This window comes from Phyllostomus hastatus, unplaced genomic scaffold, assembly GCF_019186645.2.
Source record: "Phyllostomus hastatus isolate PE091 unplaced genomic scaffold, TTU_PhHast_1.1 phas_contig_437, whole genome shotgun sequence".
NCBI lineage: Eukaryota > Metazoa > Chordata > Mammalia > Chiroptera > Phyllostomidae > Phyllostomus > Phyllostomus hastatus.
Window position 1 is genome coordinate 30229 of NW_025333881.1, and position 22694 is coordinate 52922.

Below are 22694 nucleotides of genomic sequence, written 5' to 3' on the forward strand. Positions count from 1 at the left end.
TCTGAGAGAAAACACCCTGTGTTCACTGCAGCCCCACCACCGGGAACCTCTCAGTCTCCTTTCTTCTGTGCCCCACAAGGATCCCACATCAAGTGCCCAATGGATTTACACTTGACCTTCTATGTAGATCCCATGGTGTTACTGCGTGAGACACGTTAAGCAATCCTCTGGTAAGAGTTAACATATTCTATTGATTGGAGCATTTAGAGACATTCCATCAATTTCCTTTTATAAAACCACAACACAAGAAATATCCCTGAATAAATATTCTTGAAGTACATGTGATTATTTTCTTAGGACAAATTCCTAATGGAGGAATTTCTATGTCAAAATGTAATCACATTTAAATTGCTGAGACCTTTTACAAAAGCATCATTCAGGATTTTTGTCCCAGTTTTCAATCCCTTCAAACTTTACAACAGAATGTGTTCCCCACCCTCAGGCTGGAACACTCATCAGGTTCCTTCATCTTTGCCAGACAGATACATGGTTGGACATACCTGCTGTCACAGAACATCAGCATCAGACAAGAGTGTCCCAAGACCACAGCGACAGGAGACAGACCAACGCCACACTGCGTGTTGTCTCAGCACAGACAGAAACGAGACATGGTGCAGCTCACACACGACCAAGCAGCTCCCAGGCCCGCCAACAGAAGGGAAGGCAGTGACTTTCCTATCATCCCTCACCCTTGCTCCTGTCTGCCTCATCCCCAGGTTTTTCCTGAGATGCCCAATCACAGACTTGCCCCCAGGTCCTCACGATGCCAATCTAGAAGGGCCCCTGTGCCCACAGACCCTCCCGAGATCTCCGACCAGAGCCCAGGTCTGGGGCACATCCTGTCTCACCAAGTCCCTCAGAGGTGCCCACGCCCCCGGGGTGTGCACTCCACCTCGAGGCAGCAGTGCACACAGCCCGCTGTCTGCCCCAGGCGCCTGTCGGGGCCTTTGGCGGAAGAACACTGGCAGACGTTACCTTTCTCTGTCAACATTTTTATGTGTCTTGGCATTTGGTTACAGGGGTGATCTTGTATCTCCGGAGCGTTTGGTTGACCTAGAAAAGTTTTATGTTTTCCTTCTTTGTCATCTTTTGGTCTTAGAGAATTTTTCATTCCACAATTGTAAAAACTTCATATATATTTTCATCTAGGGGAGAGGCATCCGAGGGTGAAAGAAAACAGAATTGCTTGAATTCTGGGGGAAATAGGGGGAACTAAAAACGGTAAGAAATCTAAGTTGGAACTCCAATGTTTACATCTTCCTCTTTACAGATCTTTAATTACGTGCAGGGCCCATAGGAATGTGGTTCATGTTGTGCTCACACGTATTTATTTCTTAACTTAACAAAGACATGTGTACCTGCTGATGTCTCCAGGTTCACAAAAACAACACCAAGGGTCCCAAAGTGATGTACACAAGGACCAGCTCCAGTGAAGAGTGTTTTTGATCATTTACAACCTTAAGGTGTTACATTGTTGGGAACCGCCCTGACTGGTATCAGAAGATGAAACCCCCGCCTAGGCTAAGGCTAAGGGAACGCCCTTGGAACTGTAAGCCAGCAAGGAGACAAAAGCTTATCTTCCTGGCAGGAATGCTGCTTCTGCTGCTTTATTCATAACTGAACCCCCAAAAAGCTTGGTCGGTTAGCCAAAGACGGGTAAGATTCCCCACAGGGGGAATGACCTAAGACAGGCACGATCACTTTGGCAGGCCCCCCCAAAAGAAGGACTTGGGGGGCTACAGCAAAAGGGGGTGATGGACCCTCGCTCCTCGGCTTTGACATAGCCTGAGTTCTCAGCATCTGGAAGAAAACCTCCTTGTCTCCCAGTTGCCTTAGTTCCCTTACTCCACCTAAGCCTGAAACAATGACAGGGTGGTGCAGCTCTGTACTGAGAAGTGCGGATTCCCCGGGGTGATCAGGCCTAAGAAAGAACATGTAAATTACTGTGAAACCTTCTTTGTTTAGAATGCTCTCAGTTGAATGAGAAGGGTCTTAGGAGAAAGTTATTTTGTTCCTCAGTCTTACAGCTCTTTGATCTCCAACTCAATAGACCGGCAGAGCTCTTTGTTTTCTGTGGTTCCTTACTTCCCCCTAATGAGTACTGTACTTTACCTGAATTATTATGCAGAATGAGCCCAATAAAAGCAGGTATGGACGGTAAATCGGTGCGCTCCCCACTAGGGGGGTGGCCATTTCGTCCCTACTTCCCCACAGAAACTAGTTTGTCTCTGTGCATGTTGTTATTTCTCGCGTGTTTATCGTCGAGCCATCCACAGCGTTCCGTGGTCACTGCTGGCTGGTGACCCACGCACAACATTACATCACATTTTTGTTGATGTCTATACACTCTAATTGTTAAGTGCATATTAACTAATCTTTCTTGGGTATGCTGTATTTTGGGGATATATCTAAGACCCTCACAGACAAATGAAGACAGCAGAGCTGTGTAGAAACTAACATAATATTGGTCACCAACTGTAACTGAAAAATTAAAAAACATTTAAAAGAAGATAAGTATGTCTTGAATTCATCATACAAATGGATTAATTTCTTAACTGTCCTTAGTGGAAATGGATAATAAAAATGTAAAATGTCTCCTATGATGACTGGGAAAGTGCACAAACACACTTCTGTTACATTCATTCCCAAGTGTCATGAGCCCAGGAAAGTGACCTGTGAGGGCTGAGTCAGCCTCTTCTTCACAGAACAGCAAGGTCACTTAAGAGAATGAGAGACACAGAACCTGTGATGACTGAGGTGTGGTGAACTGGCGAACACTTTCTCAAATGAACATGAGCTTCTTTCTTATGAGTCATGGGGGCAGTTGACACCTGATAGCACTTGTTGTCTGGATGGAATGGAAGCTCTCAGAGGAAAACTAGGGTTTTGGCAAACGTGTGTCTCCCCACGGCAGCCAGACAGCTTCCCAGAGCTGACAACCATTTTCAGTGGGGTCTGCGGTAATTTTTGATGATGTATAATAAACACATCAACACTGGGAGATCTCTATCACTTAGTGGAACAATGCATTATTTTTAAATAATCCTACATCAGTACAAGAGAAACTCAAGCAACGTAACAGAATAGGAAACACTCAGTGGATTTGTTTCAGGTTCCACTTTGCAAAGAGCTTTTCAGGAACTACCACTTGTGTGGCTTTAGTGCATGATCAAAGCTGAATATCCACACTTATCTGAAAAGGTTAGTAAAAATGCTCCTCCTAAATATTTGTGTGAGGCTGTATATTTCTTCACATACTGCAACCAAAATAACAGATTAAACACAGCAGCAAATTTGAAAATCCAGCGGACTGCTAATGATACAGACAAGCACTGAGACTTGCAAAAAGTAAAACTTAAGCAGATCCACTCTTCTCACTGCCTCAATTATTTTGGAAATAGTGATTCTTCATAAAAATATTATTTCTTTTAAGATATCATTCGTTATTAATATTTTCCCAAATGAATTAATTTTTTTCAAACTGCTTTATTCCTTGCAGGGTAAATATTGATAGCTATAACTCACGCAAACAAAATCATTTGGGGATCCACCCTATTTTGTAAGACTATATAGATATTCTGTTACAAAATCTTTGAGAGTCCTTTAATCCAACAGTACATGGGCCCCGACTCAGGGAGCTAGCTGGACAGAGCTCTCCGTGCAGGAGGAGGGGCTGGGGCAGAGTCCCAGGTCCCCAAGCCAGGTTCCCAGGGTGTCAGCCCGAAGCCGGCGTCTGGGGCGGGGACTCTCAGTGTTGGGGTGTGCCCTTCTCCCCAGGTTTCCCTTCTCCTTCTCACGGGTCCTTCTGCCTGGATACTCCTGACGTTCTGCTGCGATTCTGGTTTGTATGTCCCAGCTCTGCACAAGCCAGTCGGTGTCACCGTGGTTTCGAGTATAAAGTCTTCAAGTAGTACCCGAGTTCTTTCTCCCAAGACGCTCAGGGTCCGGATCATGGAACCCCGAGCCCTTCTCCTGCTGCTCGCGGGGGCCCTGACAGTAACCCAGACCTGGGCCGGTGAGTGCGGGGTCGGGAGGGGACGGCCTCTGTGGAGCAGGAAGGAGGGGACCCGGCGGCGGGGGCGCAGAACCCGGGGACGCGGACGCGTGTCCCCAGACCCCAGACCCCAGACCCGCACCTCTGTCCTCCCCTCCTCCCGCCCCCACTCCTCTTCTCAACCACCGAATCCTTTGCTGTTCCCCGGGACCTCCGCTGCTACCCGCCCCACCGCAGACTCAAGATGTGCGTCCTCCTTGTTCCCAGGCCCACACACCTTGAGATATTTCGGCACCTTAATGTCCAGACTCGGGAAGCCCCAGTACATCGGGGTCGGCTACGTGGACGACACGGAGGTCCTGCGTTTCGACAGTGACCTCCCGAACCCAAGGGCGCAGCCGGGGTTGCCCTGGAAGGAGCAGCCGTGGGTGGAGCAGGAGGACCCAGACTTTTGGGCGGAACAGACGCGGGGCTGCAAGTTCTGCGAACAGTTTTCCGGAGCAAAACTGAACAACCTGCGCGCCTACTACAACCAGAGCGAGGACGGTGAGCCACGAGCGCCCGGATCCGGGCACAACCCCGATCCCCACAGACGGGCAGGAGTCTCTCCGAATCTGTGGGTCCGAACATCCCTCCAGGGCTGCGAGACCCGCCCTGTGCCCGTCCTGGGAAGAGCCCACAGGGATCCTAACCCAGTCTTATTTTCACCCAGTTTCCATTAGTCCCCGCGGGGTGGGTCAGGTCTCGAGTGGCTGGGAGCAGGGAACGTCTGTCTTCCAGCAGGAGTAAGTACGCGGGGCTGACTTTATTGCGCGGTCAGGGTCTCACACCTTCCAGATTATTACTGCCTGCGTTGTGGGGTCTGGCGGGCGCTTCCTCAGCGGGTCCGGTCAGTATGCCTACGACGGCACCGAAACCTTCAACCTGAACTTGGACCTGAGTTCCACCACCGAAGGCAACACGACCGCCCAGATCACCGTTAGGCGCAATTTGTTGCATCAAGATGATGTGGAGGGTTGGAGGGCCTACCTGGAGCACACGTGCGCGAACCGGCTCCGCGGGTTCCTGGAGAAGGTGAAGGAGACTCTGCTCCGAGCAGGTACCAGGGTGCGGGCCTCCCCGAGGAGGGGATCTGTGGGCTGGGGCGGCTTCCTACAAGCAGAGGAGGGGAATGGAACAGTGTCAGAATCTCCCTCCTGCCCGGGGAGGGAAGAGTCCCCCAGGTCTCCCTATTCTGTGACTCAGCCACGGGCCCAGCTTTCTCTGAAGGACAGTAAGGGACCCAGCCTCTCCCTGAAACACCCCACAGCGGTTCCCTCACACCCTGCAGCACCTGGTGCTCCAGGACGCTCTCCCTGGTTCTGGGGCTGAGACCCCCTCTGGAGGCCTGACTCTGGCTTTTCAGAGTCATTCAGCCTCCACCTGAGTGTGTGTTTCCTCTTAGAGACCTAGACACTCCTGCCCCAGGTTCTCACACTGATTCTGGAACTTTCTAAGAAATAGGAGAATATCCAAGGTGCTTCTGTCCAGGCTGGAGTCTGGGTGGTGCACCCCAACCCCAGCTGTCCTGTCCACTCTCAGGGTGGTCACCTGAGCACTGCTGGAGTGTCCCGTGATCATGCAAAGTTCCCGAATTTTCTCACTGTCCCCTCAGACCCTCCAAAGACACACTTGACCCACCACCCCATCTCTGACCATGAGGTCACCCTGAGGTGCTGGGCCCTGGGCTTCTCCCCTGCGGACATCACCCTGACCTGGCAGCGTGAAGGGGAAGACCTGACCCAGGACATGGAGCTTGTGGAGACCAGGCCTGCAGGGGATGGAACCTTCCAGAAGTGGGCAGCTGTGGTTGTGCCCCTTGGAGAGGAGCAGAGATACACGTGCCATGTGCAGCACCAGGGGCTGCCTGAGCCCCTGACCCTGAGATGGGGTGAGGAGGGGATGTGGGCACAGAGCCTCTCCTCAGGGTGTCCCTGAGCAGGGTCAGGACTCAGGCCTGAGGTTGACCTCTCACCTTCCCCAACCAGAGCCCCCTCCTCAGACCACCATCACCATCATGGTCATTGCTGCTGCCCTTGGTCTCCTTGGAGCTGTGGTCACTGGAGCTGTGCTGTGGAGGAGGAAGTGCTCAGGTGGGCAAGGGATGGGGCTGAGTTTCCTGTCCCCCTGGAGGTCAAGCCCAGGTGGAAGTGTGCTCTGCCTCCTTAATGGGCATCATGTCCTCACACGGATGCTTGTCCATCTGGGGCCTATTTCCTAACACTGACTCTTTAGTGAGGCCCCTGGGAAAGTGAGGGACACATTTATCACCTGATGGGGACTGATTCCCATCTGTCAGAGTCCAGAGGGAAAGGTCCCTGCTGAGGACAGATGTCCAGAGTGGTGGTAGGTCCAGTCCCCACATATGTACTTTCCCTGTGTTTCTGGATCCTAACATGAGTGTTTAGTCACAGTCCTGGAACCTTCCCTGTGCTTCAGAGTATGAGGCTCCTTTAGGGTCAGAGGACCCAGCCTTCCCCCTGACTTCTCACAGATCATTTTCTTCCCACAGGCAGAGGCAGGGAGAGCTACGAAAAGGCTGCCTGTAAGTCTGGGTGTTGGGGAGGTGGCATCTGAGACCCTTGAAAGAGTGTGGACTGGATCTGTGAGGGGGGCCTCCCCACACTGTAATCTACTGTTGTGTCTTCCCCAGGCAGCGAGAGTTCCCAGGGCTCTGATGTGTCTCTCACAGCTCCTAAGGGTGAGACCCTCAGGGCAAGGAGTGGGGGACATTGGGACCCAGGGACCCAGCTGAGTTTTGGGGATTCTCAGAGTGGGATATTCTGAGCATGTGGTAGCTGTGGGAGAATGTGACACTTCTGAGACTGACCTGAATTTTTCACAATAACTTTCTTTCCAGGGTGACAGAGCTGCTTTCTCCAGGAGTTGGTGCTAAAATAGTCACTTCAGGCTCTTCTTGGGACTTTAAGGGTGCCTGTCTGCTGTTTCTGCACCCAGCATCAGAACCTTATTTAATCATCTCAATGTCCCTGCATTATTTTAATATTATATATAAGTAAATCAAAAGAGATGTAGATTCAAAGCTCCAAGGTGTATTGTTTCCTGTAGGTGTTATTCTGTCTACACCTTCATCCTGTTTGTTAAGCTGTTTTAATACACTTGACATTCATACATTTACCATGAGGTGTGGAGACAACCCAGGAGGGACAGACTGTGTGCCATGTTACAAGAGGACCTCACGGCTCCCCAGTGATGTTCCCTGTGACCACCTGTGCTCCATGGACAATTAAGGGTTCCTTCCCACACATCCGAATGTGACCCTTTGGAGACTCTGGCCATGGCTGGTTGAGTCCCCTGATTCTAACCAAGTGCCGCTTTCTTGCCTAGAGTCATCCCAAGTTTCCGGGGCCCTGACTTGTAGACCTCAGGGGTGTCCATGTGGGATTCAGAGAGCTGACCAATCAGAAAGTGAGGAACACCTGCTTATAGCAGTAACTGTTTTAGCATCCACTGTCCTTAATCCATGGTAGACCCTGCTCCCATCCTGTGGATGCTGAGTCCTGGAAGGTCATGGCCAAGAAGCCAATGCCCTTAGTGGCTTCCTCTGAGAGTTCCTCCCCGAGAGAGAGCCCTCAGGCCACGGGATCAGTCTGGCTGTTGAGCTGAGGACAGAATCAGGAGACAAGGGACCAGTGAGGCAGGAGGGAAAGGTGTGGGGAAGCTCCCATGGTTCCAGGCTGCAGGTGCTGGGTGTTCTGATGGGGCTGTGAGTGGTGGAAACAGTGGGAAGGGACTGGACACTGGATGCATTTGGGAGATGAATTTCACAGCATTTTCTAAGGATTCAATGTGGGGTGTGGGAAAGGAGTCAAGAAGGGCACCCCACATTTATAGTGTGCCAGCAGAAGGATGGGCTTACATCAGCAGAGATGGGGTAGACTCTGGCAGGAGCATGTGAGGGGGAGGGCCAAGAGAAGGTCAAGGTGAGATGTGTGTTGGAAACACCAGTGAGGTGTCAGGTTGGACAGATGAGTGTGGGGACCTTGAGGAGAAATGTCTGGGCTGGAGACATAGACTTTGAGGTGATGCTACAAAAATGACATTTAAAGCTGTGAGTGCGGATGAGGCCACCAAGGGAGCCAGGACTGTGGAAGAGGACAGAACAAGGACTGGACTCTGTACCTCCCTGTCCTGACAGTGGGCATATTCACCTTGGTGACTCACCAGGTTGGTGACGTCCAGGTCTCCCCATCATAGATTCACCACTTGGTGATTGTCATTCATTAGTAATTTATGGGGAGATATTCTGAGATTGTCCTACTGAGCCCTTCACCACTTCTACACTCATCCTCCTTAGCTTCTATTATTACTTCCACCCAAGTCAGTGAAAATATGATGGTTGTCCCATATCAACCCTGAATATTTATTAGTAGGATGTAAAGCGTAGCTTAGAGAATGTACTCAATAATGTTGTCATATCTATATATGGTGTCAGATTGGTACTAGATATATGGGGGTGATTATTTAATAAGTTATGTAAATGTCTAATCCCAGAGTTGTGTACCTGAAACTAATATAATATTGTATGTTAAGTGAAACTGAAAAATTTTAAAAGTTAAACTCATGGACACAGAGAACAGTGTAGAAATTGCATGTGGGAGGGCTTGGGAGGTGGAAGAGGGTATCAGGGGATAAATGGTGATGGAAAATATGAAGAAAAAATTATTTTAAATATAAAACATAATATTTTGGGCTTTATGCCCAAAATTCTGAGAGCAGTTTGGGGGAGACATTTGAGTATTTTGTGGCAGACCCATATTATTTTCTCTACCATGGGGGAAAGTCAAGCAGAAGATTTAGAAAGTGACTCCAGGTTCAACATAATAAGAATCTCCAAATGCTCATTCTCTGCAATTATCTCCTTTATTGCTTTCTGGACAAATAATGAACCCCAAATTTTCTAATTTAAAAATAAAGGAATTTATACAGAGTTCAGCTACTGGATCATACAAGATGATCACTGTGAGGGACTTGGGGCCAGGTTGCAAACAAGAGCAGGAGCTGAAGGTAAGAGCCCAGTCAGAAACACAGTGACATGGGCTCCTGGCCCAGATGTCCCTGCATCCCAATGCCATGTGACTCTAAGCTCAGCTCTCCCCAGGAACAGGGGACACTTTCTCTGCCTCCTGCCCGCTTTTTCTGAGGGCATCTCAGTAATGGCCATCACTGTCCCCAGTCACCAGACATGCCTGAGGGTGATCTGCATTGGGCAAGTTTGCTCTTTGTTAGAGGCGCCTCAGGTTCCCCACACAGATGGTGTCACTGACAGGACAGATGACATGATAGTGGCATATCTGCAGAAAGGTTAGGACCACACACTCTGTCCCTGTAACTGGGATCAGGAGCCACCCTGCCTGAGGAATCCCTGCACAGAGCTGTGGAGCTCAGACCAGCCAGGTGAGGGCTGCCTTGCATCCACTCTCAGGGCAGAACCAGGAGGGGTCAGCCCAGGAGGGACTCAGAGCTGAGAGTGGGCAGTGCTCTGTGTGGGACTTGATGAGCCTGCCTGGTCCTGAACAGCCCCTTACACATGAGCTGGGCAGGTTTGAAGGGGAAGGTCAGGGGATATTTCAGGAGGGTCCCTGCAGGTCCCTGCACCCTGGAGTCCCTGTTAGTGAGAGAAGGGGGTTGGTCCCTTGTAACCTGGGAGCAGCCTTGTATGTCAGGAGCCATGGAACTCCTCCACCCTGAACAAAATTCCACTTTTCTGAGACCTCCCAGGTTTAGGGTTGGGTGTGAGGACAGGAGTATTAATTGCCATGCAGTATTCTGTTGTGACTTAAAAATCCTGGGTCAAGAAATGAGACCCATGAGAGACACACACACAGATACAGACAGGACACAGAGAAGTGTCTGCCCTTCAGTGATCCACACACACACACTTGTCCTGTCTCAAATCCCCCTGCAGGAGGTGCCGACCTCTCACGAATTTCTGCCGGGACATCGTCACCCTCCTGAGTGGTTACTGTGTGTGTGAGTGTCACTCACATTTCTGTCTCTCAATGAATGAGGACACCCCTCTGACCTCTCTCAACCCGAGGTAGCAAGGAAGAACAAAGAATTTGGAGTGAGATGAAGTCCCATTATTTTCAATGTCTGCCAGAGCAGTGTGAATATTGTGAAGATAACCAATATATGGCTTTTTAAAAATGCAGTTGTGAATTAAACCAGTACAAATTTAATTAGGAATTAAATCAGTAGTTCAACAGAGTGCTTCACATTTGGAAATACAGTGCACTGGATGCACCTTGGGCCATGCTGTGGTCTGCATGTTTGTGTCCATAAATCCATGTGCTGAATTTATAACCCCCAGCCCTGGCTGGTAGCTCAGTTGGTTGGCACATCATCCTGCTATGCCAAGGCTATGAGTTCTATCCTGGGTCAGGGCAGGTACAAAAGTTAACCAATGGATGCATGCATAAGAGGGACAACAAATAGATCTCAATAACAGCTCTGCCCAACGTGGTAGAACCATCAGCTGTGGCTGCTTTTGGTGAGGTATCAGCATGGCAGCAAATGGATTAAGCTGATTTCCTCTGATGACCCCACCCAGGTACGTTTTCTCCAGGATCCCTTGAGCAGCAGGTTGCTGGCCCTGTTCACCCTCAAAAACAGTAGCTAGTATTCAAGACACTGTTGTCCTGCTGATGTTAAGATGTTTCAGTGCCAAGGAGGTTCTAAAGCCTCTAGTCTTCTCCTTTCATGCCCTGTCACCTTGTAAGAGAGCTCATTGTACCTTTGGGCAGCTTCAGTGAATTTCCTTCTAAAATCAAGAGCATGTGCATGGCATACATATCGTGTACCTGTAACTACTTGCTGGTTGATTTGCTCTGAAGCAATGAGGCTGGATTTATGGAAGCCTCTGCCTGGACCAGATCATCGCTCTGCAGACCTAGCTGAGCCATCTTCAGGGACGCCTCCAGGTCTCAGTTCACACGGTACTGTTTTGGTCCTGTTTGCAAAGGAATTCCCACCAGCTCTTGGGCTGCCTTTCTCCAGTCTTCCTCCTCTTCTGGGGATGCAGATGCTGTCTCATGGAAGCAGCCTGCTCCTCAAGGAACATGACACTTTGCTGGATCCTTTCCAAGGTTCAATGATGGGTTCCTTTGGCTGTGCTTTCAGGCAAGTTAGGGAGGTGTGTACAGAAATCTGTCAGCAACTGTGGAGAGATCAGGAGACTGGCTTTCTCATTTTCCACGGCTTCCACAAGAATTTGCAAGCTTCTAGTTGTTCTGCTCCAGGTACCTTAATGCCTTTTTCTCTACATACATACACAATGAAATATTTAAATTATTTTTTTCTTTTCTTTTTAAAATACATTTTATTGATTATGCTATTACAGTTGTCCCATTACTCCCCCTTCATTCCCCTTCATTCTGCACACTCTCTCCCACCCACATTCCCCCCCTTTAGTTTATGTCCTTGTGTCATAAGTTCTTTAGCTTCTACATTTCCCATACTATTCTTGCTGCCCCCCTGTCTATTTTCTACCTACCGTCTATGCTACTTATTCTCCATACCTTTTCCCTGCTCTCCTCCTCCCACTCCCCTGTTGCTAACCCTCCATGTGTTCTCCATTTCTGTGGTTCTGTTCCTGTTCTAGTTGTTTGCTTATTTTGTTTTTGTTTTTGTTTTAGTTGTGGTTGTTAATAATCGTGAGTTTGCTGTCATTTTACTATACATGTTTTTTATCTTCTTTTTCTTATCTTCTTTCTTAGATAAGTCCCTTTACCATTTCATAAAATAAGGGCTTGGTGATGATGAACTCTTTTAATTTGACCTTATCCGAGAAGCACTTTATCTGCCCTTCCATTCTAAATGAAAGCTTTGCTGGATAGAGCAATCTTGGAGGTAGGTCCTTGCCTTTCATCACTTGGAATACTTCTTTCCAGCCCCTTCTTGCCTGTAAGGTCTCTTTTGAGAAATCAGCTGACAGTCTGATGGGAACTCCTTTGTAGGTAACTGTCTCCTTATCTCTTGCTGCTTCTAGGATTCTCTCTTTATCTTTAACCTTGGCTAATGTAATTATGATGTGCCTTGGTGTGTTCCTCCTTGGGTCCAACTCCTTTGGGACTCTCCGAGCTTTCTGGACTTCCTGGAAGTCTATTTCCTTTGCCAGATTGGGGAAGTTCTCCGTTATTTTTTCAAATAAGTTTTCCAGTTGTTACTCTTCCTCTTCTCCCTCTGACACCCCTATAATTTGGATGTTGGAACATTTAAAGATGCCCTGGATGTTCCTAAGCCTCTCCTCATTTTTTTTGAATTCTTATTACTTCATTCTTTTCTGATTGTATGTTGTTTTCTTCCTTCTGGTCCATTCCATTGATGTGAGACCCAGCTTTCTTTCCATCACTATTGGTTCTCTGTGCATTTTTCTTCATTTCACTTATTGTAGCCTTCATTTTTTCATCTAATTTGCAACCAAAGTCAACCAATTCTGTGAGCAACCTGATCACCAGTGTTTTGAACTGTGCATCTGATAGGCTGGCTATCTCTCGCTCGCTTAAAAGTATTGGTTCTGGTGCTTTCATTTGTTTTTCTGTTTGAGCCATCTTTCTTTTTGTCTTCTCTTGCCTGTTATGTATGAAGGGCGGAGTCTTAGGTGTTTACCAGGGCAAGGCAAGCCAGTTGCTGGGCTGTAATGCTGTGTGTGGTGGCTGGGTCCGAGAGGGAACAACGGTGCTTGCTCCACTCTCTGTTGGACTTCAGTCCCTTCTGCTGCTTCCCCCAAGTGAACTGGGCCTTTCTGATGCTAATTCCCATGTGGGTGGGTTGTGCATCCCATGGGTCTTTTCAACGACCTCTCCTGTGAGGCTGGGAGTCTCTCGCTGGGCCTCAACACCCCCCCTAGGTGCTTTCCATCAGCGCCCTGAGGCTCATTTCTGGGTGCTGGGACCCTGGGACCACCCTGTCAGCCAGCCGCCTTGCACACAGTGCCTTGTTTCACAATTGCCACCTTGCTGGGTCTGCTGGTTGCCACCCCTTGCCTGGGGTCTGCCAGCTGCCACTTGTGTGCCCAGGGTCCAGCCACTGTGGTCTTGCGAGCCTGGGATGTCTTACACAGTCCCAACACTCTTTGTGCTGTGACTGCTCTCCATCAGACTACCTGACTCCGCCCCTTCTCCCAGTCTGGATGAACGTGTCTATTTTAACTCCTTGGTTGTCCGACTTCCCTGCAGTTCAACTTTCTGTTAGTTCTGATTGTTATTCTGTTTCTAAATTGTTGTTGTCCCTATCTTGGTTGTGGGAAGAGGCACAGTGTGTCTACCTGTGCCTCCATCTTGGCCGGAAGTCCTCCCAAATACCTTTTTCCAGGGTATCACCATATATGCCAGCCTGAACTTTGTGAGAGGTGCTCGAATGCAAGAGTGAAGCCAAAATCTGTCAAACAGCAGCCATCATGTTTCTTCCCCACACTCGGGTTTTAATATAAGTGTTGCCATCATGTGGTCATGTCCTGTGTCGTGTTCATTGTTTTCACAGTCTGGTCCAGTGTCTCCCTGGTGCTTCACCTGCACAGACACCACCAGAAGCTGCAGCACATTTGCACCCCAGAAACCTGCAGCAATGCCCTCCAGAGACTAGAGCTGCCCACACCATCTCAACGCTGGCAGTCACTTGTGTCACCTTGTACATGCTGAATTCCATTTCTGCTTTTTTCATCACTGTGTGAGTGTGCCCTCATTTTTGGTGGGTGCATACCTCTCCTAGTTGGCTTCCTGATCTTCTGCTTTTCACCCCTCACTGTGGATGCTAAGGGATCCTAGAGCTCCTGGGGTCATGAACTGTTGGAATCGACTCTTGACAATCTAACATGTGGGTGTCAGTGTTTATAATATTTATAATTCCACTGTTTACTAATCATTTACTGAATGCCAATGTTGTACATAAAATCCACAGTGAACTTTATTATTAAATTAAAATAGAATTGACACACGACTTTGTGTAAGTGTAAGGTACCCATTGTGTTTCTGTGATGCACTTACATTCAGTCATGTGCCGCCTAATGGTGATGATCCACCCTGAGAAACATGTGGTTGTGTGATGCTGTGGTTGTTTGAACAGCACAGAGGCACTCACACCTGGGTGGTGTCCCTACTGCTCACCTGGACTGCAGGGCTCAGCCTGTTGCTCCTAGGCTGCAAGCCTGCACAGCACGTTGTTGTACAAAACAACTTGTACAATAAGTCAACACAGGAGAAAATGACAACATCAAGAGACCCAGTAAACACTCATATGAGGCTGCTGCAGCCATAATGAAACATACTGTTCTGCAGTAAGCCTAAAAATAATTGTCACCAAAGGCTATGTTAATTTATTTGAGTGTGTGTGTATGTGTGTGTGTGTGTGTGTGAGAGAGAGAGAGACAGAGAGTCATTGATCAGTTGCCTCTCTCAGGCACCCTGACCAGGGATCAAACCCACAACATTTTGGTACATGTGATAACACTCTAAACAACTGAACCACCTGGACAAAGCAGGCATAAATTCTTTGGTGGCGTGTCTGATTAGAATTTTGATAAATTTTTATTGAGTTATTGTTTTTATTGTTGAGTTGAGGCTTCTCATGTATATTCTAAAAGAATTCAATTGCCAACATTTTCTCCCTGTCTGTGGCCTGAGCTCTTTTTACAGACATAACATCAACACTAATGCACAGGTAGACTTTCCTGGGAGGAAGAATCAGAAGTGACTCACTGTGATGGTTTCCTGGGAGAGGACTTAGGTGACTGAGGGAGGAGGAGGACAATGTGACTCATTTATTTTGTGTATTCTTGAGTATCTTTTGAATTTTCTTGTATGTGCATGGATAATGTTTTTAAAGATCAAGGTACATAAAATTTTTTCACTTATGAAACTCCTGACAGACCATCCTCACATCACAATTTAAGATTCAGACTCTGATCCTCTTGTCTAAGACCAACCATTTGCCTTAGAAATTCCATTCCTGACAAACTTGGCTGGACTCTATGGACAAATCCTTCTGCGGAAAATAGCTCAAAATTCCATGTATAATACAAAATCCAACTTCTTAAAAGCAACAAATAGTTGATGAGATACTAATGACCACACCTAAAAAGAAGGGAAAGGCCTTGCTTGGTGTCCACAGATGGCAGCACCCTGAAGAGTGGGGGAAGGTTTGCAAGTTCATTGCCCAGAGCCCAGGCATGGAGCCCAGCACTGTCAGCCCTGGGCTGAGCTCTTGACTGTCTTATTCATCTGCATTCCCTTCTATACATGTAAGAAAGCTTTTAAATTAATTATGTATATATAAATAATATACAATTCATATGATGAATGTATATTGACTATAAAAATTATAAAATGTTAAAAGGTATAAATGACAAATATTAGTAAACAAAATGGGTCCATTCACCTGTGCACATTAAAGCCCAATCCAGAGCAAACAAGAGTGTGCAGCAAAGAAAGTAAAGGTTTAGCCCTGGCTGGTGTGCTTCAGTTGGTTGGGGCATCGTCCCATAAGCAAAAGGTTGCGTGTTCAATCCCTGGTCAGGGCACATACCTAGGCTGTGCATGAGATCCCCAGGCCTGGTTCCTATGGAAGAAAATCAATCGATGTTTCTGTCTCCCATCCATGTTTATCTCTCTCCCTGTCTCTCTCTATAAGCAACGAAAAGATAGTGTCCTCAGGTGAGTACAAAATAAAAAGAAATTTTAAAAAGTAAATGTTTATTTAAGGAACTGGCACCAAACCCAGATCACAGGTGAGTTGTTCCTCTGAGACCTGGCTCCAAGATTGCCCCTAGGGGATGGGTTGCATAGGGGACTATGGGACTTAAGGTAAAGGTCTCCATTGATTGGTCAGTACTAGGGTAGGGGGTGATTGGTCATTGCATCTGGTCCTAATTCAGCCATGGGGTCGTTCTGTCTGGTTTCACATATTCATTCCACTGCTCTCTCCTGAGTCTTCATCTTCATGAGTACGTATTTGAATACATCAAATATTTCAACCACTTTCATCTCTGCAGACACCTGTCCACAGCCCTCAGTCCTGTCACTGGTGGCCTGGGGCCCTGCACACCAGGAGCCGGTTGGACACCCTGGATGCCCTTCCATTCATTTTGGGCAGCCCAGACCTGTCTTGTTCTAGCTTCCCTGTCACCTGGATCCCACATGTTCCTTTTTTGGTTTACTTCTTCATTTCCCTGATATGTCTGATAGTATTTTTCAAAGAGAATGAGAAAAGTTAACTACTAAAGCTCTGTTTCCTCTAAACACATGAGGAAACTGTAGGCTATCCTAGCCCTCATTCACATCTTGACTTGATATAGAACTCTGTGCTGGAAATAATTTTTTCTTCAGTAATTGGAAGGCATAGCAACAATGTCTTCTAGTCTCCAGGCCCATATTTGCTGCCTTTTAAGTTTTCATTGTACCTCTCCTCCCTAAGCAGAGAATACATAACTTCAATCAACCTTGTCGGGGGAAAATAAACAAGAAAGACCCAATTACTTCCATTTTACCAGATGAACTGAAGACAAATGAAGTCAGGGTATCAAATAACAAAAAAAAATAACAACAGAACAAAACCATTAGAGCCAGACAGACCTAAGAAAAAATTAAAACAGTGGAGCCGACCAGAGGATAATCCCCAACCCAACTATGTGCTCATGTTGATGCATCAGCGTATTAAAAGCACCCCTGGAAAACTGATGAATATTCTAGTGACAGCATCTCCTAAGATTCTTACCCCCAGAGGAGAAACAAAAATCCTTCAGACAGAAACCTGGGGCAGCTCACTCTAGAGCACACCCACACCCCTGTGTCAGACACTAATTTCTTTCTCTCCTTCTGAACTCTAAGGTGCCCTTGAGATTATCAGCCAGGGGAGCAGTGGGCAGCCAGTGCTGGATTTACCCCCCATGCTGTCTCCAGGCCTCCCTTTTCCTCAGACTTCCCAGTGAGCAGACAGCAGCCTTGCCCAGACTTTCTCCAGTTTCTTCTTTTACCCTAAGTCTTTCCTTAGTGTCACTGTCCCTGGTTTTAATAAACATACTTTCAAAATCCCCTGCACTCAGGTTCCGGAATATTTTCTAGAGGAAGTCAAGCATCCACACTCCACACTCCACACACCACACACCACAGGCTGACCTGAAGCAGAACTGCTCAGGCCCAGGCCTTTCAGGTGACTTCAGCTGCTAAGGAACCCAGTGAAAGTGAGTCATCAAGGCTGTAAGAGAAAACTCCCTGCGTTCACCACAGCCCCACCATCCCAAACCTCTCTGAGTCTCCTTTCCTCTGTCCCCCACAAGGATCCTATACTGAGTGTCTCATGAGTTAGCTCTGAAGATTTCACTTGACCCTCTCTGTAGATCTCATGGTGCCACTGCCTGAGACATGTTAAGTGATCCTCTGTCCATAGTTACCATCATTCTGTTGATTGGAGCATTTAGAGACATTCCATCCTTTTCCTTTTACAAAACCACAATACAAGAAACATATCTATATGGGCATGTGTGATTATCTTCTTAGGACAACTTCCTAAAAGAAGAATTTCTGTGTCAAAATGTAAGCACATTTAAATTGCTGAGACCTTATGCAAAAGCATCCTTAAGGAGTTTTGTCCTGGTTTTCAATCCCTTCACCCTTTACAACAGAATGTGTTCCCTACACTCTGGTGGATATGCTCATCATTTGCTTTCATCTTTGCCGCACTGATAGATTTTAATTTTTATTACTATTTTTCTTAATCCACATTCCCATTTTTGTTTACATGTATTTATTACAAATATATTTGTTTAACATGTGTATTTAATCTTATCCAAATTGTTTCTTATTATTGTTTATGTTCTGCATTGTAAACATTTTTAAAGATTGAATTTAAGCCCTGGCTGGCGTAGCTCAGTGAATCAAACCAAAGTGTCGCAGGTTCGATTCCCAGTCAGGGTACATGCCTGGGTTGCAGGCCATGACCCCCAGCAACCACACATTGATGTTTCTCTCTCTTTCCCTGTTTCCCTCCCTTCCCTCTCTGAAAATAGATAAATGAAATATTTTTTAAAAAAGATTGAATTTAAGAAGGAAGGAAAAGCAGCCCCAACATTAGAAGAGGTCTGGCGCTTAGAGTGAGGCCCAGTGTTGCAGGCAGCCAGCCTGGTGCTCACTGCTGGGCAGGGTTATTCTCTGGTTGGACATATGTGGTCTCACAGAGCATCACCATCAGACAAGGACATCCCAAGACCACACTGAAGAGAGACAAAATAACACCACACTGCCTCTTCACACAGATCCTCCCAAGATCCCCTTCCAGAGCCCAAGTCCTGGGCATGTCCTGTCTCACCTGGCCCCTCGAAGCTGCCCACATCCCCAGGTGTGTATTCCCCCTTACAGCCTCAGTGACCCTCCCAGCTGCAGGACAGGTTGCACGCGAGTGCTCAACAGCCAGTGGCTGCCACCTTGGGTGTGCAGACATGGAAAAATCCCCGGTCCAGAATGTTCTATTGGACAGAACTGCTCTTCGTGTTTTCTGGTCTCCAGTCACAGCACTAGACCCATGAAAAATGAAAGGGACAACATCATCTCTCTGACAGACGACACCAGATTTCTGTCTGGGACATGAATTCATATTTAGCTGGTGTATAACAAACAAAACTAGGTTACCTGTGGATCCAGTGCCTTCGGGCACAGAGTGTTCCCAGTTCCAAAGGGGAAACACCTGTCCCCCTACCTCCCTTCCCAGACCAAAGACACTCTCTGAAATCTCATTTCCAGCTGGTGAGCTTTCTTCTAGAAGAACCCAGGGGCAATGCTTCCAGCAGAGTGTGGGGATGCAGGAATCCCACTCAGGGAGAGGGATTCTAGGAAGTGAGGAGGGTGCAAAGGATTGGGCCAGCGGGGAGACTCCCCCTGGTTTATGCAGAACAACCATTCTCAAAGTGTGGCCTGTGGAAACATTAAAGTTTCTAAGTGTCTTTCATGGATCTATGAGGTCAAATCTATTTTTGCAGGATTAAGGACATCCTTTGCCTTTTCACTGTGCCCACATTTGCACTGAGGTAGGCTTAGCAAGAATGGAGACTGGGACACCTAACTGCATTAGCAGGCTTTCTTCACCACCACCTCCTCACAGACTAGTAAACAAAACCAGTGTCACTTTAACAACATGGTTGAAGGATTAAAAATTATTATTGTTGCCCTGGCTGGTGTAGCTCAGTGAATTGAATGCCAGCCTGTGAACCAAAGGGTTGCTGGTTTGATTCCTGTTCAGTGTACATGTCTGGGTTGTAGGCTAGGTCCCCAGTAGGGGATGCACATGAGGCAACCCCACACTGGTGTTTCTCTCCATCTTGTTCTCCTTCCCTTCCCTTCTCTCTAAAAGTAAATACAATCTTTAAGGAAAAAATTAAGAAAATTATTATATTATTAAATCATCATCTTAAATCAACATTTTAAAATAATCTAGGCTTCTGTTCAAGATGGCTGTGTAGGTATATGCCCTGCAACCAAATCAAAATCACAACTACACTACAAATGACCACTGTTCAGAACTGCCTGAAATCTAGCTGAACAAAAGCCCTACAACCAGCTAATTAAAGAAGTAACATCAAGACTGGTAGGAGGGGTGGAGATGCAGAACAGGCTAGTCCCACACTCACATGTGGCAAATAAAAATCAAAAGGAATATGTCAGCTGTGGAGGTCCCCCCTGAGGAGCAAGGAATCCTAGCCCAACACGAGGCTCCTCAGCCCAGGGTTTCAATGCCAGGAAGACAGGTCTCTACAACTTCCTGCTGTAAAAAATAGTGGTGATTGTGGCTGAAAGAAAGGGAGGCTTTTGAAGTTTCAGGCAGTTCCTCTTAAAGGCACACATCCATGGATGGTGTGGCTCAGTGGATTGAGGGCCTGCCTGTGAACCAAAGGGTCCCCAGATCAATTCCCACCCAGAGTACATGCCTGGATTGCAGGCCAAGTCCCCAGTAGGAGTGTGTGAGAGGCATCCACACACTGATGTTTCTCTCCCTCTCTTTGTCCCTCCCTTCTTCTCTGTCTATAAATAAATAATTAAATCTTTTTATAAAAATGGCACACATGCACATGAACTTACTCTGATTTCAAATGCTGGGACATTAGCTCAGAAGGCACCAGGAACACATGAGGAAGCAACTGAGTTGTCTTGCATCACACTGAGAGCTGAGGGACAGCTTTCGTCCAAATAGAAATACTGACAGAGGCCTCTGTTCCCTTTCTGAGCCCTCCCCCACTCAGAGCTGGCAGGTGGGCACATTGAGTTTCCATATACCTGGTTCTCACTCTTTTCCCTGCCCTGGTGATACCCTGAAACCCCACCATGCCCAACTTGCAGGCCCCCCATGACACTTTCCAGTGATATTTCCATACAAACAGCCTTTTTTGGCTCATGATGTAAATTTTCCTAAAATGTCTCAAACAAGGAGCTTCTGATCTAGGCATGCCATGTATCTCCAGCGAAGTGGCCCCAGGTCGGGTGTTAATGGCAGCTGGCCTTGGTTTGCAGCTTAGCCTCTCCCAGGCACCTGCAAGCCCAGCACAGGAAGCAGCCATCTGCAGATTGTTTTGTAGCTCATGCTGGGTGGCCCTAGACTGGGCATAGGAGGCAGCTGACTGACTGTGGCCTGCACCTCCCAAGAGGATCCTGAGCCAGCACCACTGATGGAGTGCTTCAGATCACAAAAAAGCATCACTCAACCACCTCCACAGCAACACACTCAAGGGGCAGACTCAGCATGCACAAGAGCCTCCACAGTGGTTGCAGCCAGTCCTCACTGCTGATCAGCCTGGGGATAAATCCCTTCCATTGCCAACAGCAGTCATGACACAGCTACAACAGGACGGTGCACACAGCCCACAAGGGGGGCACACAGGAGTGCCTGGGTTGAGTGACCAGGGAGACTGCACCATTGGGTCTTCTGGGACACCCACTATGTCCAGAAGACACAGCAGCTCTACCTAACACAGAAACAAGCACAGGAAGGCCACCTGCATGAGGAAACAAAGAATCATGTCCAAATGAAAGAACAGAACACAAGTCCAAGAAAAGAACTAAACAAAATGGAGACAAGCAACCTACCAGATACAGAGTTCAAAACATTGCTTATAAGGATGCTCCAAGAACTTAGGGCAAGAGTAAATAAAGTTGGTGTGAACTTCAACAAATAGATAAGATAAAATGGATATGTAAAACATAAATAAAACATTATCAATGAAAAAATTACTGAAATGAAGAATACACTACATGGAATCAACAGTAGAGTAGTTGAAGCATAGGATCAAATAAGAGATTGGGAAGATAAGGAAGCAGAAAACACCCACCCAGAATAGCAAAAAGAAAAATATGAGGATAGTAAAAGTAGCCTCATGAAGAACTTCAACTACACCAATATCACCTCATGGGGGTGCCCAAAACAGAAGAGATAAAGCAAAGAATTGAAACCATATTTGGGGGGGGGCCTGGGATGGGAATAAAAGGCATAAAGCTGTACTTGAATAATTTAAATAGATAGATAGATAGATAGATAAAATAAAGAATAATTTGAAAACTTTCCTAACCTGGTGAAAGAAGTAGACATACAACTCCAGAAAGTGCAGCATCCCAAACAAGATGAACCCAAAAAGGCCACACCAAGAAACGTCATAATTAAAACATCAATGATTAAAGACAAAGAAAGAATTTTAAAAGCACCAAAATAAAAGTAATTAGTTGCCTACAAGGGAGCTGCCACAAGACTGTGTCAGCAGAAACTGATATCTCAACAGAAACTTTTCAGGTCAGGAGAGATTGGAAAAGCTTTCATTTTTTCCCCACAGATTTTATTCATTTGTTTTTAGAGAAAAGAGGAGGGAGGGAGAAAGAGAAGGAGAGCAATATCAATCGGTTGCTTCTCCCACACACCGCACTGGGGACTCAGCCTGCAACCCAGGCATGTGCCCTGACTGGGAATTGAACTGGTGACTTTTCAATTCACAGGTTGGCACTCCATCCACTGAGCCACACCAGACAGGACAGAAAGGCTTTCATTTTTAATTGAAGGACAGATAAAGAGCTTCCCAAACATGAAAAAACTAAAGGAATTTATCACCACTAAACAGTATTACAAGAAATGTTAAAGGGTCTTCTTTAAGAAGAAGAAGAAAAAATTTTAAATGAATAATAATATGGCTGTAATTTTATATCTATCAAACATTATTTTAAATGAAAATAAATTAACGGTTCTGATCTGAAGACATCTGGTGGCTGAGTGAATAACAAAACAACCTAGCACAATTTACAATAGCCAAGTGTTGGAAGCAACCTAGATGCCCATCCGTAAATGAATGGATCAAAAAACTACAGTACATTTACACAATGGAATTCTATGCAGCAGAAAGGAAGAAGGAGCTCCTACACTTTGCAACAGCGTGGATGGAGATGGAAAGCATTATGCTACGCGAAATAAGTCAGGCAATGAAAGACAAATACCGTATGATCTCACCTTTGACAGGAACCTAAACAACAAAATAAAGAAACAAGCAAAATATAGTCAAAGACACTGAAATAGAGGACAGGCTGACAGTGTCCAGAGGGGAGAGAAGAGGGACTTTCAGGGGAAAAGGGGAAGGGTTTACAGGAACGAATATGAAGGACGCATGGATAAAATGTAGGGG

At 46.8% G+C, this 22694-nt stretch overlaps 1 protein-coding gene and 1 pseudogene across 1 annotated transcript; one reads left to right on the forward strand and one right to left on the reverse strand.

Moving 5' to 3' along the window:
* The window catches only part of LOC123822858, a 35988-nt pseudogene extending 22532 nt beyond the window's left edge, over positions 1 to 13456 (reverse strand).
* Positions 3701 to 7088, forward strand: LOC123822856 (patr class I histocompatibility antigen, A-126 alpha chain-like). Its single transcript, XM_045845024.1, has 8 exons — positions 3701 to 4015; positions 4262 to 4540; positions 4815 to 5093; positions 5649 to 5924; positions 6022 to 6126; positions 6546 to 6578; positions 6687 to 6734; positions 6894 to 7088. The coding sequence occupies exons 1-8, from the start codon at positions 3952 to 3954 to the stop codon at positions 6896 to 6898; spliced, it is 1089 nt and encodes a 362-aa protein (XP_045700980.1). The 5' UTR covers positions 3701 to 3951; the 3' UTR covers positions 6899 to 7088.
* Positions 13457 to 22694: the final 9238 nt, after the last annotated feature.

Excerpts from the sequence above, each read along its gene's own strand:
- LOC123822856 (XM_045845024.1), top strand. The coding sequence starts at position 3,952 with ATGGAACCCCGAGCCCTTCTCCTGCTGCTCGCGGGGGCCCTGACAGTA. Across the intron at positions 4,016-4,261 it reads AGTAACCCAGACCTGGGCCG|GCCCACACACCTTGAGATAT; the intron begins GTGAGTGCGGGG and ends CCTTGTTCCCAG. Across the intron at positions 6,579-6,686 it reads GAGCTACGAAAAGGCTGCCT|GCAGCGAGAGTTCCCAGGGC; the intron begins GTAAGTCTGGGT and ends TGTCTTCCCCAG.